The sequence below is a fragment of the Penicillium citrinum genome, assembly GCF_028827155.1.
Source record: "Penicillium citrinum strain IBT 23319 chromosome Unknown utg000002l:1.0-3833315.0:1.0-3834789.0, whole genome shotgun sequence".
Classification (NCBI taxonomy): domain Eukaryota; kingdom Fungi; phylum Ascomycota; class Eurotiomycetes; order Eurotiales; family Aspergillaceae; genus Penicillium; species Penicillium citrinum.
The window spans coordinates 2,303,991-2,322,796 of record NW_026622687.1 but is presented as its reverse complement, the minus strand read 5'-3'; the positions used below and the strand labels follow the sequence as shown (position 1 = coordinate 2,322,796).

At 48.3% G+C, this 18,806-nt stretch overlaps 4 protein-coding genes across 4 annotated transcripts; all 4 read left to right on the top strand.

The window, feature by feature from the left end:
• Nucleotides 1–959: 959 nt before the first annotated feature.
• Nucleotides 960–1,688, top strand: N7469_002686 (uncharacterized protein; the record flags this gene model as incomplete). Its single annotated transcript, XM_056641606.1, has 3 exons — nt 960–992; nt 1,276–1,374; nt 1,494–1,688. The coding sequence occupies 3 exons, from the start codon at nt 960–962 to the stop codon at nt 1,686–1,688; spliced, it is 327 nt and encodes a 108-aa protein (XP_056504100.1).
• Nucleotides 1,689–10,458: 8,770 nt separating this feature from the next.
• N7469_002685 (uncharacterized protein) lies at nt 10,459–12,129 on the top strand (the record flags this gene model as incomplete). The annotated part of the gene is made up of 4 exons (XM_056641605.1): nt 10,459–10,548; nt 10,612–10,813; nt 10,865–11,245; nt 11,303–12,129. 4 exons carry the CDS (start codon nt 10,459–10,461, stop codon nt 12,127–12,129), a joined length of 1,500 nt encoding a protein of 499 aa, XP_056504099.1.
• A 675-nt stretch (nt 12,130–12,804) lies between these two features.
• Nucleotides 12,805–13,158, top strand: N7469_002684 (uncharacterized protein; the record flags this gene model as incomplete). Its single annotated transcript, XM_056641604.1, has 1 exon — nt 12,805–13,158. One exon carries the CDS (start codon nt 12,805–12,807, stop codon nt 13,156–13,158), a length of 354 nt encoding a protein of 117 aa, XP_056504098.1.
• Nucleotides 13,159–13,550: 392 nt separating this feature from the next.
• On the top strand, nt 13,551–17,746 carry N7469_002683 (uncharacterized protein; the record flags this gene model as incomplete). Its single annotated transcript, XM_056641603.1, has 5 exons — nt 13,551–14,114; nt 14,198–14,377; nt 14,430–15,390; nt 15,467–17,011; nt 17,064–17,746. 5 exons carry the CDS (start codon nt 13,551–13,553, stop codon nt 17,744–17,746), a joined length of 3,933 nt encoding a protein of 1,310 aa, XP_056504097.1.
• Between the last annotated feature and the right edge of the window lie 1,060 nt (nt 17,747–18,806).

The window sequence follows — 18,806 nt, the reverse complement described above, 5'->3', positions numbered from 1 at the left end:
CTGCCTGTACGCCATCAATAGTGGCAACAGTATCCCTTGCTGGAGGCTCACGTCGAGTACTTGGTGTACATATGTACATATTATGTACTGTCTCCGTATATGCATAGTTTCTGCGGACAAGATCCTTCCACGCGGCGATAAACATATGCAACTGAATTGTAAGCACTGCAGTGAAAAATTGTACCAAGCACATACTAGTATGTCTTTGTAGATTGGCTATGCCATGGCTAGTAGTTGAATATGCAGGAGCCAGGAGAACCTGGCAAATTTCTTTCATTCGCCATGTGAGTTACGATTAACTTTGATGTAGGCTTAGCAGGAGGCGAATTCTGATTTTATTGACATGATACCTCTCCCTTTAGAGAGGCCAACTACTGTAGTACGTAAACAATGAAGTTAAAGGATCTTGGAAGGGGTAGTGCAACTGAATAATCTAATCTTGATGCCTGCGTCCTGTAACTGGACGACGTGGGTAGTTGCATTGTTCCTGAGTTTAGACGGAGGGATTTGTATCCACACGACAGCGATGGATTCAATAAATCAGATCTCATGTGGTACAAATGTTGCATGTCATATACTTTTGTGTGCGTTTACTATGCACATCTTCGATATGAACAACAGTTACTCCATAATACCAACTAGCACCTGGTGCCACCTTTTACCCGATTTGCCATTCATGGTGTCTATACACATAGTATGTATGTATGTATGTACTTATGATGGAAGTCCGGCCCGGAGAGCAATCCCTTCTCGCCTGGAGGAAGCTCGTTTCAGCTTTCGATGGCCCAGGCAAGGGGATCAAAGGCAGGGGTCAGTGCTTAGCCTTCGCGGAAATGTCGAATGCGTTCCCCAGTCTGATCAAATGGGACTGAGTTCGCCGATGATCCAATAGGAATCCTCCGAGGCCGGGATTTTAGACAATCTGACTATATCCGTTCTGTCATGTAGAGGTCCAAAAAATGCCTATTTCGATGGCAGGTCAATCTCTCATGGTAAGTTTACGACGACACTCAATCGACGTTATCTGCTTGCGCTTTCTGGGGCATTTGATCAGTCGATGAGACAGTTTCGTTTAATATCTACTTGTGTTGTGCGCCGGGTCCAATGCCGAATACTCCCGAGCGATTGAAAATTTCTTTTCATCTACTTTCTCTGATTTTCTTCCCCTCGTCGAAAGCCGAGTGGAGCTGGCTGTATGACGCTGTACACTTTCCCCATCAGGTACGTACTTGATGATGGACCAAAGTCTCGATACTAATACACGATACTAACTAGCTACTTACCTCCACCTATGCTTGGTCTAGAGTGGCTCCTTATGTAGAGTACTTTGTGTCTGCAGACGAAAACAAGGATGTGAGAGTAGCCACCAACGAGGTCCGTGAATTTGCCCTCGTCATACTCAGTAGCTGCATTTGTCGAACCTGGTACACGGTGCCGAAGCTCAGCTAGCCTCTTCATTATCCCACATCTGATCAACTCAGAACTTTCCCCAGAGATCACTACAATTGTACGGGGGACGTTACACAGCGTCTGCCAATATGCTTTGCGACGAGGTTATGGGGTATGATTTGCATGGACTCGGTTTCCAGGCCACACCAGACGGTGAAAGCTCGGGTTTCTTAATGCACCGTGAGATCGGTCTCAGCCCTGACACGGTGGAGAAGGAGGGGCTCACGCCGCAGATGTAGTGGGAGGGGAACATCCTTCGTTCTTCTTAGTTGCATACCCGCGGGACCCAGTACTATGAAGGGTTGACCTGATGCATATGATCCGCGACGGAGACCAGGTCCGTGGATTCCTGAGTTCAAATCCCGATGGATTTCTGATTTCAAAATTGCCTATGGGGATACGGTTCTTCTTACATTTCTTTGGCTTGATTCGTCGTGATATACTTTCAGGGTGAGGTTGCCTCCGCATTGATGAACGATCTGAGTACCTTGCATCGGGGAGTTCGATCTTGCAGATAGCACAGATTCATCAAGCCGCGTGCTCGAGCTGCCCCAGACGAATAAGGACATCCTCGTTACTCCATATTGATCCATGGAAGTGGGAGGGCTGGAGAGTGGATACCGTTTGGGATTTTCAGCTGTTTTCTAGTAGCATTCCGTGGGAAACCAGCGGAAGATTTTCCCCAGAAGAACCCTATGTGACTGTCATTTTTGTAATCAAACCAAGTCATTCATTAGGGCCACCTCTCTTCTAGCGAAAATATCCATTATTCCAGCCACCGATCGCTCGCGTGGGCCGGGCCTCCCCGACAAAGTGGGAACTCATTCCAGGCTGCTGGGATTGGGGAAAATCCTGATTGACAATTTTACCAATTGATGTCGTAGTTGATTGCTGTGTGAGAATTCTTTTGGCGATAGGGTTTGAACTGGCTCTATGATTGGCTTCCAAGAAACGCATTACTCAAGAAATTGGACGAAAAGCCAACAATCGTCAAGCACAATGACATTGTTTCAGCCACTGTGTAAGTGCACCCTTCGATCGGAAGTGGGGGAGAGGAAGATCTCGAGAGATGATCTCGTTATCTCCTTCGGGCAATTTGTCCGCGGTTGCAGTGCCGTGCATTTGTATTTCTAACCTGCGTTCGAGCTCGGCCAGTAGGAGGCTGGTAAACAATGTGGTTGTGGATGAGTGGATATACAATTAGCTCTACTGGAACGACGGAATGGTCGCCCCGTCTGAGTTCAGTGCCAGCACTGTAAAGCGGGCCGTCGATTATGCATAGCATGGCAAAATCGATTATCCAGTCTGGTGGGTATTCCCGGTGTACAGGAAGCTTTTGAAAATGAAGCCACGGGGAACCTTTTAGCGTAATGTGAAGGTTTACACCATTACCGCGTTGAGAATTAGGGCATGAACAGTGCGATGTCCCACGCCATGATTATTGGCTAAGAAATGAAGGCCCGGGCCAGGCGAGCTGCGATGATCAATGAGAGATCAGTGCGAAAGTCGGGATGAAGTGGAATTTGCCCCGGGGCTGTGGGAGAGCGCGGGTCCCCAGTTTAGGTATCCAGGTAACTGGGACGGGGATCCCTGGGATGTGGTCCCTCTCCCATTGTGCGGTATTCTGTGGATGATCCATCTACGAAGGATGTGAGCCAGGGTTCAAAAGTGTAATTCGAAAGTGTGCTAGTGGCCTGCTTCTGCGGAAGAGTTCACTATGGAGTACTAACTTACATTCTGCGTGTTTATGAAGTATACTCATCCACAATTTCATGCATCCACAAACCAAATTCTCGAAGCACATGGCACCCCTTCCCGCTCCCAGTCCGCAATTTCTGCGAACGGTATCCATGTGGAGATTGATAAATGAAGAACGCATGAGTTCCTTTTCCCGTTCACCTCAAAGCAAGGGTGTTGGTCATTCTCAACGCCATTTAGCAGCCACTCCAAGCGAGGCCGATCCCAAGGCCCAGGCCCACTAGACTCCAGCCCCATAGTGAACCGGCGTCATGGTGCAGCAGTGGTGGTATTAAAAGGGCAAAAAAGGGCCGTGAACATCGTACTTTCTACACAAGCTTCGACGTGAGCAAGGACCAAGTGTCATTTTCCACGCGGTCGAGCTCTGCGAGCGGCCCGGGTTTTCCCCTTTCCTATACCCGCAGTACCCGCTTAGGCTACCAGCGTGAGAACAGACTTCGAGTTGAGTTATATCGGTAATGATGAGGCTGGCAGACCGTCCCATTGGGGCGGTGGGCTGCACAGTGGTTCCAAGGGACAGGGGCAAATGCGCATCTCTTGGGTCGTCCCGATCGAACAAATGTACGAGGGAATACGGAGTAGGTTGCATTGTGCTGATGCAGCGGTGGGTATCAGGGAACTAAGAAGTCCAAAGCCACGTACTTAATCATGGTGATATTGCTGCATCTATGATCCTTTAATTCAATACTCGGTGTTGATATTCAATAGCCATGCAGGGCCCTATGTCCCAAAGAAGACAAAGGTAGGCTGCAGTAGGGCTGTCGATAAGTTTGGGAAAATTTCGCAGTACTTCCGCGGGCCGGGCCATTATAGTGATGCATTTATTGGGTAATGCTGTTTCATTGGGATTTCAGGCTGTCTTGCTTCTTTGGTTGCGACTGGGGTTATAATTTGTCATTGTTGACTCCGTATTTCGAATTTTATATTACTCATGATGTGTCTTTTGCCTACTGAGATAGAAGCATTCAAGTCCCGAGCCACATCGGGAAGAATCGTTATCTCTTGTTAAACAATAGAATCTATTTAGACTTCGTTGCCGCTTGACACGAGAGTCCATGGGTCAACTAACGAAGGAAAAGGGGGAGAGAGCTTACGCAGCAGCTTGCATGAACATTGGCTGCCTCACTACTCCGTATAGAAATAATTCTCCTAGATCGTCGGCCCTTAAAACTAACTAGTGATAACTTTGTACTTCTGGAAATTGCCGTACTTTGCCAACGTATTGAGTACGAGGAATCCCAGTGATCAAAGCCACGCGAGCGTGGGATCGCTTCATGAAACAGCCCCAAGATTAGATACCATATGCTCGCTTCGTCTTGTAGATGTCAGATCAAGGTCACACGCACGCATTTTTGGCGGGCAGATTCCAGGCTTGGACGGTTCCTGGAGGCGGGTGATCGATGATAGGACCTTCTCCCTGGGTTCGGGTGGAGTAGGCTCCATACAGTCGGGGCCTTTTGACAGCTCGCTAGTTGACTAGCGTCTCCGGTCCGAGAGTCCGCGGGCCGATGGCTTCTGGAGAGGAGCAATTTGTTCACTGTGACTGGTTATTGCTCTTCATAGATCCACTTCCTCTTAGTGGAGAATACGCCTGTCCCCTGATATAGTCCAATTATAGACTTTATAACAAAAGCACCGCAAATCTATTGCCGCTCTTAGCTCATCCAGCTGACACACAAATGAACCCCCCCCGTCAAATTATCTGTTTCCTGGTCAAAGCAGCCCCTCCATGGCTGAAGGCGAGCCTGACGCCAGACTCTTCCATGACGTCGAGGTCCCAAATACCACTCCGATCGATGGACGATGAATGTTCATCATTGATCGATCGTGCACATGGCTGCATCGGTTATTTTCCTCCGGTGCATTAATCTAATTCAGCTTAGTGCCTGTCTCAATCCCGAGAAATCAAATAGAGTACGGCAAGTGATGATCTGGATATTCTTCAGGCATACTACAGTACGAGGTCTCTGTCTGCCTCATGCGTCGTGTTCTTTCCCTCGATAAACTTCCAATAAGACGGTTGCCTCGATGTAACTCGTACCTTTGGCGACTATTTCATCCATAGACTTCAGAAACGACGGTCTCGATCATGGACGAACTGAACTTTGGCCTCTATCCCTTGACCAAGCCCTCAGATCGCAATACCAAAGCTCACCCCTATCTTCGATCGATACGAGGTCATTCATGCTGGCCATGACCTCCTAATTCCTCTCTTCCTCTCAAAAAAGGAAGTTGTGGTTTACATTGTACGCAAAGATGGCATGAAGTGCGTAGTATGTACTTTGGTTGGCCTTGTATACTCCAGCGGTGAGCCATCTCTCGCGCGCCGCCGTTCCAGAATTGCACGGACACAGACAGGAATCTTCTGCAGATCAAGGAAGAATTGCAATATCCGCCCTCCTTAAACTCCAATCCAGTTCATCCCACACCTATGTACATAGTACATACCTCATCTCCCGCCCCCACACCCCCTCTCCAGACAGCCCCATCAGTGCTCGCCCGCTGCCACATCCAGTTCCCCGGCCAAGACCAGTGCCTCACCTAGTAGTTTCAGGGTGATTGTATGGCTGCCAACCGAACATCTCCGGCGCTTTCCAGTCGATTTCTAGATCTGGCGGTAAAAGCGGACTGTCTGAGGACATGAATAATGTTTGTTCTAACAACGCTAATCAACTCTGGTGATTATTTCTGGACCTGAGACCGCCAAGCCTGGCAAAAGGCGAGCCACCTGGAGTTGAACGCAATAAACTCCAGCATCTTTACCCTCTCAAAAAGACCTTTCGAAAGAGTGGAAGAGAGTGGAAAGTCAAAGCATCATGGCGCATGAAGGGTGGTCCGAGGCAGCGGTCTGACAGGGCCCTTCCCTGCAGTTTAATCTGCGGACGAAGTGCTGTCTAATCGTTAAGTGTGGCGGTGGTTTAGTTCAGCTCACCATGGAAGTACACGGACACTTTAAATGTATGAGAATGTACAACATATGCACACCTGCTGTGCCACGTTGTGGCTGAAGATATCTGTGCGTTGTCAACCGAGCAAGCTGATTGGTCAATACAACCTTGGGTCTAGCCCTGATCTTCGCGCCCATCCGCAATCGTTGCGAATACTACAGGAGAGAGACATGATCATCATCATAATTTCGGGCTGCCCGTTAGCCCCCAATTTTTTTTTCTTTGTTAGGCAACATGGCATTTTAACGGGCAGACCGAATACGCATTAGTGAACGATGGTGGTGGGGTGGGAACCGAAGTGAGATTCCACAACAGGAAAAATTGAATGCCAAAAACAAAAGCAAATACTGTAGTCTTACAGGAATAGAAACTGACCACTCGGGGCACAGGATGAGCGTGGGTTTGCGGGACCACAAACAAAGACTCTTGAAAATCCCCCTTGCAACCCCGGGTGGAGTAGGCGTCGAGTCGTTGCTATTAGTGTGATTGACATCGGAGGATTCCAATATTGAGGTATAATCTAATGACAAATAGAACAAAGTACAAGTCTCGCCTCGTTTCGTCCAAGATAGGAAATCATGGCTTATTCGAGGTCCTCGAAAGAGCAAAAGGATAAGAGGGCACGGCTCTATGGGATCTACTACAAAGGTGTCTTCTGGTCAACCTTTAGACATTGTGGGAGCATTGATACTCGCCAGTAGGACGATTAAGTGTATGTGCATTAACTCTAGTCATCGTCAACGAATCTGTGACGAGAAACAGTGGTAGGCTAGATCATCCCAGACAAACTAAAGATGTGACTGGATGGGGACCAGCTGCAGATGAACCGAAACGATAACTGTCATGTTCATCTACCTGAAAAAAAAAAAAAAGAGAGATCAGACTGCGCAGGAACAGATTGTTTGCGTGGGAGGGGCATGCAACTCATCCCAATCTGGCGCATAAATTGGATTGTCAGTAGTGGCAAGAGTTTTCATACACTTGAATTTTCATGCTTGACATTTTCATGTATACATAGTATAGCCCCAGAACTATAGCGGCCCCGAGAGATAATAGTAAGTAGGCTACGGTCGATAGTCAATTAGTTGCCTCGTCCCGATGAACCGCAAATGATGCAAATCCCGAGAGATTATCACGCTGACAGTTGCTTGGGTAGATGTTTCCTTCTCTCTGGTACTTCATTAGGGCCCAACTTGTCTCCCAAAAATCCACCCAGAGGGAAACTAGTTTCAAGTGGGAGATTAGAAAAGTGGTCCCGGATATGACGGAGCTTCTCGTCTTAACTATGTATGTACGTGAGTACCATAACCAACTGGTTAACTAGTTTTTAGGTACATATGTGCATACATAGTAGTTACTGTGGGTGACATCGTACATAGTAGATTGGACATGGTCGACACGGACCGGGCGTGAGACGCTGATTGGACTGTCAAGCAACAAAGAAGCTGTCCAAAAGTACGGCGCTTAACCGGGCCTGGTAGATACAGTCGACCCATTTTGCGACCGGACGCTTATCCCCGGTAAACATGTACAGTCCAGTTGCCCCTTGTCCTCATCAACTTGAACGGAGCATATGTATTAGGAGAACTTGGTCTTTTTGCCGTCAACCTGAGCCTTGTCTCGATTTGTGCTAGAACGGGCGGTCGGCTTGCCCGCGGCTAATCAATTGGCGAGCCTGCTATCTTTTACTTACATACTTCGTATCTTCGTACATACGTACTAATGAAAAAGAGATTTGTGGTTTTTGTGCTTTTCGAAATGCCTTAATCTAGTTATGGGTCAGAGACTGGAGGGTCTGATCTCAGGGGTTCACTTCCCCTGAGATGATATTGAACATCTGTATGATGTTGACATGATGTTGGGACGTTTTAACAGATTCTGATACCCATTGAATCTCCCCGCGAACTCCTGTCAGGTTTGAGATATGGAGGATCTACAAGGGAGGGGCAAACGGATGGTTATCTTGCTCAACCAATGTAAAGAGCGAGCCGGGACAAAAAGAATTAGAGCCTAGGCAGACTGGAAAGATTTCCCAGGATCCAGGGTGTTGGGCCACGCACAAACCGCACTTTGATAGGTTCGTGGGAATGACAGCCCCTTCAACCAATGTGGCAGAGGTTGTTGGGGCCCTTCGCATTGGCCGAGAGGGACCCTGCCACAATTCGAACTAGTGCCGGGTCACATCCTCCTAAGATCCGACGATCGAGCACGGCCTTTTTGGCGTCCCGAGGAGTAAGAGGCCCCGGGGAGGGGGAGGGGGAGAGAAAGTATTCTGTATCTGACGGAGCAACTTCAAAACATGAAGGTTATACTCCATTCCTGGTACCTTTGATGCTAATACATGTACTTCTCCCTTCCAACCAAGTGGTACTAATACTAGCCCATACTATAGTCAAAGTCTAAGGCTAGAAAATCTTCAGTACGAGAATAGAGATTTCTCATGACATAAACCTATGGAAGTTCCGACAGCTGAGCCGATCTGCATGCACCTTAAGAATAGCACCCACATTACGTGGGCCGGGACGCAAGGCAAGACCTGCGCGAATTGACCCATGGTCCTGACAGCTTGAAAGTGTGTGCGTCCGGACGAAAGAGAAAAAAAAGTAGTACAGTCTAAAGTACATTCTACGTAATCCAGGCCCCGGTTTACGAAGACTTTACTCCGTAATCTGTAGTGAAGGTCAATTTCCATGAAATTCTAGGAGGTAGCATTGCCCCGCCAAACAAAGAAATATCCTGGTTTACGTGGATCCTTCGCTTCAGGCCGCCGTCAGAACGGGAGAAAGGGGGATGGAACCAAGTTTGAATGATTTATTTGAAATTCAAATCGATATCTTGCTATTTGGTTGTCAATCGGAGAATCTGACAAAAAAAATGTGGTAGCTGTACTTCATACATACCATAAAATTTGTACATACACACATACATTTAGTATGGGATATTGATGGTGGGACAAAACTCATCCACTTTCCGGCAGAAGACGATCGATAATCGACAACGCCACGCTACTTTGGGGGATGCCCCGACGCTAAGAAAAGGTGACATTTACTATAGATATATAATAATAATAAAAATAATAAAATAACTGAGGTGAACCGAAAAGAGAGATGGTGGGTGGGGGGAGGGACTTTCTTCTACGATGGCAAGAAGCAAAAAGCATAATAATATAAAATAAAATAAAATAGAAAAAGATTAAAAAATAAAAATAAAAAGTTCAGAAAAATACATAAATACCACGATCTACAAATAGTCGGACAGGGATCACAAATCGGGACGGGACTTTTTCACCCAGCGCTAATGCAGCAGCTAAGGCACTCTGGAACTGCATCACGCCAATCTGCAGTCTGCAGACCGCGATCAGAAGCTGTCGGGGATCCCCCGGCTTGTCCATACTTTCAAGGATCATCCATGCTCGATGTGGCACAGATTTGGCCGCTCCGGGGTTATTCGCACTCTGGTACTTTGTCAACTGGCTGGACCGCTGAAATAGCCCGCTACCCCAGGCCTTTTTTATCCTTTTTTTTTTCTATTCTAGATGTACTTGATTTAAACACCCTCGTCTTCCCCCCAAACTTTTCTTTCAAATTCATCCATTTCGAGTTCTGGATTCATTCATCCTTTCAATCACTACCAACCCCCACTTTGCCCTAACCGTGCCCAAGGTATCGAGCCAACCTTCCAAGATATTGTATATCCAACTGGTCCATCCCCGTCCGTGTCACCACACCTTACAGTACTGTCCGGGGTACCCGTCAATTGTATCAAGTTCCTGCATTGGTCCCGTCGGTTGCTAGCAGCAACTGTCTAGTATACTTGCAGTTTTCCCCTCGCATTGCCGACGAACCATTGGAGTATCACCGCGAACTGTCAACCTCGTTTTCGACTTTCTGTAAGTATATGTCTGCATTTCATCCCACATATAGTCCCATTCTCAATAAGCTTGACTTGACCTGGTCCCGCGATGATCTGCCTGTTTGTTCTCTTACCGCCACCCGACGGGGAACAGCGGGTGAAGCGCTGACCGTTGGATATTGGCGAACTGCCAGTGTCCATTTTGGGGTTGAATTGAGTGGATAGACTTGGGATATTGCAGAAAAATGGAAAATTGAGTGCGAGAAGCTAACATTCTTTCTGCACCAGTCCTAACTGAGCGGTCTACCCGATCTATAAGAAGGGCCAATCCGACTCTGATCACTTCCAGTGCTCTCAACTCGATACAACGCAATTATCTTCGGTTGCTCTACAAAAGATTCGAAGCTCGAAAGGTTCATTAGTCCAGCAGGACCAAGTTCCTTCTTGCAAAATGGTCTATCATAATCCCAACCCCACCAGCGGCGCCATGAAGCGTTCGGCCTCTGCTCTCGAAGGACCACCCGGATGGGACGTTCCTCCTGTAAGTTGTTTGGAACAGAATGGGATTTCTTTTCTTCGGGATATAATCTAACATTTGAATCAGCCTATGATGTCTTCTCAATCTTCATGTCATATTCCATTCGCCCACTATGCTCTCATCTATATCGACAGCGCAGGCAAGCTTGGCTGCGAGGAATCCGCCAGCATCATGGAACAGAATACCACACTCTTCACTCCCGATGTTCGCCAGGCATTCCTGGAAACACTGGGTGAGAAGATCGGTTTCCACCAGCCCATGGCTGGGTGTACGTCTTAATGCCCTTGACCTCTGCGAATTAATACTGATTGATTGCTAGCATCCCCTCGGCGTGTTCGACGCCGCCGTGGCAATGCCCCGGCGTCTATGACCAACAACAGCCGCTTGGCCGATGACTCTGACAGTGACGACTACTCTCCTGCGGGTAATGAGACAACTTCTATCCGTGTTGGAGACTCTACAAAAATCCTCAACTACTACGAGGGTGCCCTCAAGCATTTCCAACAGCTCAACTGCCGCATGGTCGCCAAAGCCTTTATCAAATTCATCGAGCCTCGCAAGCAGGTCCGACACCCATACAACGGAGGCAAGCCTCCAGCTGGATCTGCTCCCGGTACTACCGGTGATCCTGAAAAGACCAAGCCCGAGTGGTGGCCCCCAGGTGTCATGCACAAAGAGCCAGACCACCTGCGCAAAGAATGTACGTTCTGATCACAAGATCTAAACCTATTGAAAATACTAACATGACGGCCAATAGACCGCATCGAGCTTCTTCTTCACATCATTCGCAAACTTGGCGGTTACGGAATCACAGCCGATAAGTTGAAGGAAGTCGCTTGCGACACCAAGCGCAGCTTGAAGCACCCCTCCCATGTGGATATCATCCTGGAGATCCTTCGTGTTCGCAAGATGGAAGAGAAATGGGAGCGTGGTGAGATCGATGGCAGCACTCTCGTCTACGTGATGAACCGTGGACCTAGCCCTAAGGGCGACGAGGAAGAGGAATCTAGCGATGGTCCTACCGCAGTCCTGGATACAGAGCACATCAAAGATGGTCTTCTAACCCCCAGCTCATCTGTCGAGCAATCCGCTCCCCTTGCCACTCCCATCGACACAATGAGCGTTTCTCGCTCATTGCCTGGCAACTTTCCCCTCGCAGAGCCTCTACCTTTCGAAGCTCGCGATCGCCCATTTTATGCCACCCCACCTCAGTATCAAGACTCATTCTCCCAGAGTATGCTCAGTACTCCCGTGACGACAGAAATGATCAGCCCTCATGACGTCTCTGTCTTCGCCTACCCATCTCAACCATCTTACCCATCCTCTACACCTGACCAACACTGGTCGACCCCAACGTTCCGACAGGACATCTTCAGTCCCGTGAGCTACAATGCACCTGCAACCACTCAGCCTATGGCTCATACATCGATGCCATACAGCATGCCGATGGCCCCACCAACGCATCTTCATGGAATGCCCTCCGAACAGTCCGCCATTGATACGGCTAATAGGTCATTGCCATTCCGCACTGGTTCTTTGGGTCACCCACACCCTCACGGTTCACCACTTGCCCACCTTTCCTAAATCGATCGGTCGGGCTGGCCCCGGATTGTTACGTGAAAAGCGTCGCTATATAAAGATAGCGATGGGACTTAATGACTACATGACTGAATGGCTCTGATTACCATATCATACCAACATATGAGAGCGCCCCATATACAGGACGGTTTGCGTCGGAGTTTATATCATTGTGAGATGTGCATTTTGTGATTTTTGTGGATAAAAAGGATTTTGCTTGCGGACTTGGGCTTTTTTTCTGCTTTATCTTGTTCTTCTTCATTTCTTGTGGATTTCTTTTCTGAAAATATTTTGGCTTGCAAGGTTGCTTCATGTTTTGGTGATATTACTGCTTGGCTTTGACCTTTTCCCCCTCTTCCGGTTTACTTTTGACCCCTTTTTCTACTCTTCACATAATCTTTCCTTCTCGACTTTCGTTAATTATGGTTTACCTGGTTGATGGCTTTGTACATGCTTATTTTTTTTCTTCTCTGGTAAATACCTCATTATGGGACTTCGTCGATACCTGGTAGATAGCGAATACGAGAAATGGAATAACTCAAATATCTCAAATAACTGAGCTTCTTGTAAACTAAATGCTACAAAAACAATCAGTAATACTGCAAGCTACTTTTCCAACTAATTGAAAGTTCATGGCTATTTTAAATTATTGTAGAATGGGACTTACTACCTTGCTACAGAATGAAGTGTAGAGCGGACGACCCAAACGCTACACGCGCGGCTAAAAGTGGAGCCGCGGCCGAATCTGAGAGCTCGCGTGAATCAGCGCATCGTCTCATCAGACTCATCAACTCGCGACTGACAACTTTCCCTCGGTGTTGGTTCCAGGAGAGAGGTCGCATCTGCAAATCCCGCGAAATACAATATATTGTCGCTGACTACACTCGCTTTTTCTTGAATCGTCCCGCTTTCTCGTCAAAGGATACCCTCGCGACTTCTTTCAACACCGACCATCAATCGCAAATCTCGACTGACCCTCGTCTCATTGCGACTTCAAAGCCGGTTTCCTTTTCAGAAGCTGAAGCCGCGCCATGATACCTACCACTCCAACCATCAAGGCATAGGAAATTCCAACGTTCGAAAGGTATCCCGATCTCCCGCCCCCCGCGAATTCACAACCGGTCCCGTAACAACTTTGCTCCAATTACATTCTCCCATCCGCGCATTCGCTTCTTTTTTTGGTCAGCGCTGTCTCGATTATAAGTATTTGCAACATGAGCTGACTTTTTAATGTCGCCTCGGCGAACCGTCTTTTCATGAACAGCTCTTCCGTTTCTCTTTCATCCCCCAAATCTTCTTTGTCCGAACTCGCATCGACGAACCCCCAAACGCTCGCCACGGCACAAACCAAAGAGAGATACCGGTAGGGGAGTCTCTCAGGTAGTCGGAGGTGGCTTTTCCCTTTTCATCCGCTGAGCGCGGACAGGATGGCTACCCCATTTAATCCGTTTGCTGGTGTCACTCATGGCCAAAGAGGCGGACAGTCCACAGGTGCAACTGGCCGCGGCCGTGGCGCATCGTCCAGTCGAGGCTCACAATTTCAGACACGGGGCGGTCCTAGTTCATTTAGGGGACGCGGGCAACGTAGTCGCGCAAGAGGGACAGGGACATTCGCAAATCGTGGCCGGGGCGCTGGCGCCGCAGCTGCAAATGCAGGCTCTTCTCACGCGACTCAACAAGGTCCTGCCTCACAGAATGCCAACTCGCCATTCACGCAGCTCAATCAAACGAAACCAGTATCCTCTCCTTTTGGCCCGCAGGCTGCCCAAGCAACACAACCTCACAGGAAGTCGCCGTTCAATGGAATAACAAATGGAGCTAACCCAAACTCGACGCGTGCCCGGGGGTCGTTCCGAGGGGGTTCCAGAGGTGGTGCTCCGAGACATAACCAGTGGGTGAAACCGACGAGGAAATTGAATGCGTCCGCGGGGCAGCAAGTACCCGTGGAAGATAGCTCGATTCTAGCACAATACCACCAACGATATGAACAGGTTAGCAATCCCGCGTGAATCACCCAGTTGATTGTGGTGTTCAACTCGGTAATCGTGAACAACCAAGCTGATCCTCTTCGCAGCTTAAAATCGATCGCGCAAAGGAAAGGCAGCAGGCGATCAAGGATGGCCACATGGCTGATCCTGACCAGCCTACGTCTCTCAACCAGGCAATTACGCCAGTCGGAACTTGCGAAGGAATGTGCCCTGAATTCGAAAGCATTGAGCGAATTGTACAAAAAATGGTCGACAAGTGCGAAAAGGTATGGTCCTTTTACATGCTACCAACGCCATACTCCTAACATTCATTTCAAGTACCTTCATCCGTCGACCAATACACTTCAGAATATGGAGTGGAAAATGCTCAAGCGGTTTCGAAGGTCTGCGGCTGGCTACGATGAACAACTCCCGTCCGATATTCGAACACCGAAAGCCCTCCTCCAGACTACTAATTATTTGATTCGGCATGTACTGAACGGGCCGGAACCACTGGCACTAATTCACAAATTCGTCTGGGACCGGACTCGATCTGTTCGCAACGACTTCTCAGTCCAACAGGTCACCCAGGAACACGACGTGAGGATAGCAGTGACATGTCTAGAGCGTATTGCACGCTTTCATATCGTTTCGCTGCATCTTCTTTCAAGTCCGGCGAATGAAGAGCCTTTTGACAGGCACCAAGAACGTGAACAACTCAACAACACGATGCTCTCCCTGATGTATTATTATGATGATAACCGTGGCCGCATCGATTTTCCGAACGAGGACGAATTCCGGGCATATTATATCATTTTCTCGATTCACGACCAACGGCCTGACCTAGAGGCTCGTGTCCAGAAGTGGCCAGTTTCATTGCTCGAATCGCCCCGTGTCCGAGTGGCCATGGAACTTTATACAGCCTCTTGCAATACATGGCAACCTCAAGGTACCCTTGATTCACGCCGGCCAAACGCAATCGCTCAGGGATTCTATACACGATTCTTCAACATCATCAATTCCCCCAGTGTTTCGTATCTCATGGCATGCGTTGCTGAGATCTACTTTAACTACGTTCGACAAACAGCCATTCGAACCATCTGGAAAGGATATTGCCGTACGCCGATATCTCAGCAGCACAGGAACGAAGAATGGACGGTGGAAGAATTGACTCGGGTTTTGCATTTTGATGATGATGAGCATACGATCAACTTCCTTGAGGAACAAGGTCTTGAACTTGCTACGAATGACCAGGGTCAGCAATATTTGAATTGGGGCTCCCGTCACATTGAATCTGTTGGTCAGTATCTCCTATCTGGATCAAGTTGAGCTTTTCAGCCTGCGATCAATTCTAGCACTAGCTAACTCTCTTTTAGAATTCTCTCCATCGTCAGACCATGCGTACTCGGAGACCTATGTTGAAAGCAAGCGTTCTGGGAGAAGCCTCGTAGCCATTATCCTAGGCATGAGTATTCGAGAGGCAGCGAGGATGGGAATGGTCGATCAATCTTCCCTTCACCAGCGTACGGCTGCATTGCCAGAGGACATCTCTCTTGACCAAGATGACTCCCTTTTTGTTTCAAGTGACGGTAATCAGGTTTCTGAACCTGTCGTTGAGATGAATGCCGCTCCGCTCGAGTCCGAATCGCCTGCACCACCCGTTTCTCAGCTCTTTCAAAACCCGACACCCTCTGTGTCTGTGATTCCACCAGCCAGCACCCAATCAGTGTCTCCTCCTGCTCCCCCACAGCCTGCGAGTGCATTCCAAACGCCTCCTCCAAATCCATTTGGCTCGCTATTTTCCGGGGGTTCTTCGAATGGTACTGCGCCGGCAACAACGCCATCGAACGGCGAAACCGCCCCATCCAACCCGTTTGCTGCTGCGAAAACATCACAAACTCAAAATCCCTTCCAGACTGCGACATCACCTTTCGCTTTTCCCCAACCGACCAAGACAGCCGATGCTTCTTCAAAGGAAGACGCCCCTGCAGCTCCTGCAGTCCAACCTCCAAATCCTTTTGGCATTGTGAAGCCAACTCAACCGTTTAGCCAATCTCCAAGCCCAACTCCCACGCTTCCGCAATCATCACTCATATTCACCAATGGCGGGTTGTCTGACAATAACAAGAATCAAGAAGCCAGCAAACCGAATCCCTTTTCCTCTGCTTCACTGGGCATAAAGCCTTTTGAAGCACCAAAACAAGCCGATGTGGATCCAACCAAAACGTCAACTGCTTCATCGGCATCCTCCTTGTTCGCCCCGCCCAAATCGCCTTTCCCTTCTATAGATGCCAAGGACACTGCTCTACAGTCCACGGCTTCCACAACCACCTTCTCGGCCCAGACCTCGAATCTCTTCAATCCTCCTGCTTCTCAATCCACATCTCAGCCATCTCAACTATCTGCAACTATTGGCCCTGGTATAGGTTCAGTTCAAGATACCCCCAGTATTTTTTCGTCTGTCAAACCTCCAAGCTTTACTGGCTTCTCGAAACCTTCATTATTCGCACCACCAAATGAATCCACCCAAGGCACGAAAAGTTCCCAAAGTATGCCAACAGCTACTTTCGATTTCTCGAAGTCTGTTCCCGCAAAGTCTGAGCCTATACCGAGCCTCTTCCAGCCTACATCGACAGGTCCCTCGAACGCACCTTTTTCCTCTGTTGATTCCTCTGATAAGCCCGTGGCAGCACCCAAGTCCGACACCGTCGATGAATCTCAGCCGAGTGTCGCGAATGAGTCCGCTCCCACAAAATCGCACGAAATGACGGCTATCGATAAGGAGGACAGTGCGCAGGATATCCCGAAGCCCCAAGCCCCTGTCTCGATCGAGCCTACCGATACTTTCTCCCAAGAAGATCGTGCGGAAGAACCTCTTGAGCTGCCCGCCGTGTCCCAATCCCAGGACTTGGTTTTTCCCGGTAAGTCCTCTATCACCTCTCACTTAAATGTATCTGCTAATCCTGTCTCCAGTTGAAGAAACCGAAGAAGAACGCCAGGCCAATTGGAGAGAGTTTATTCGACAAACAGCCGAGAAGCAAAAGAGGGAAGCGGAGGAACAAGCAAAGAGCCGGAAACGAGCATTGGATGAAACTGCCGAGCGCGAAAAGTCCCGTGAGCGATCTAGCTCAAAGGTTCTCAAAACATCCAACTCGAGTGAATCGTCGCCCCCTAGCAAGAAATACTCTATCGCTGAAGCATACGCGAAGGTGCTCCCAACATTGCCGTGTCTAGATCGCGTGAAAGCCTTGATTGAGCGCAAATCACCGGCCGAGAAGGAAACCACTGTTGCGAAACCACATAGTCGCCAAGTTGATGAGGATGAGCTTTTACTCAATGCAGCTCGGATAACAGCGGAGCAACTTCGAACAGGACCAAAGATTTTCGATCCGTCATCCGAGTACGATCCACGGCGGTCCTCATATAGCCCTCGTGCTAGCTACTATAGCTCCCCGTTCTCTATGAGTCACTCCCCTCAGTCGCATGGGTACAAGGTGGCCCACGCACCCGATGTTCCAGAAGGGCTTGGCAGAAGTATGTCGGCCTCAGAGCGAAGGATTCGGGCGACTGGAGCTCATGGGCTGGCCTATAAAGCACTTGACTTTTCACGAGTTGACAAGCGCAAAGAGAAACGCAAATATTCCAACAGTGAATGAGGAGTGACTCTCTATAATAAGAAGGAAGATAATGAGATGGAATTTGCATATTCATCAGGAGTTCTCATTTTTGTAATTTTTTTTTTGACTGTGGATGTTCAGGTCATGCCCAATGCACGTTGACATAGTGTTTGGGCGGTTATTAGTACATACCCCCAATATGAATTGAAGTTATATTAACCCGTTAGCCAGACTTTAAAATAGATATCTCTATATGGCTCTTCTTTCATACTTTTGAATGAAGTAACAATGTTAGCTGCATCAGTATTACAGCCATCTACCAACATACCCAATTATCCCTCCTATGTCCGTCTCCACCCAAGTGCCGGACCTCTCTATCACCAAGTACATATGGCGAATCCCATGCCTTGAGCTTAGATCACTTAGACATATTTGGCTCCGGTCTGTTCAGCATAGGCCCGATTCGGATACGAAGTCGACATCCCAGCCAAATCATCTATCATGTCCTCTTCGAAGTCCTTCGCAGAGACGACTACCAGATCTTCCAATATCCCTACAGCATGTATCATTTTGTTGGTCACTCACCCGAGGTCACTAGTTTAGATTATATCAAAAGCCCCCTGTTCCTATTGGCTGAAGTATAAGTCGTCGCAAAGATTTCTACGCAGAGTGGGAAGACCCTATCGATGCAAGAGACAGGAGGTTGCACACGCTTACGGCCTTGGCATCGGACAACCAGTCATAGAAGATGACGCCTGTCTATTATAGATCTTGCATCTGATAGAAAATATCATCTTTGGGATGAATTGGATGATCAGATCTAGGGATTTGTCTCTCGGACTATTCATGAGATTACCTATACTATGGAACATCTGGGATGACATGCATTGCAAAGTCGGCCTCTTCAGATTTATCCTCCTCCCATATTCAGAATTGTCATTAATGACACCTCATGTATTGCCTTGATTCATACATGGCAGGGCCCTGTTACAAATCTTTTTTTTTCCATATTTTGCTACAATGCCATGAGCGTGGGGATGTTGTATGGATATTTGATGGTTGATGGGAGATTGTCCCGCTGTAACCGCCGATCTTCCTC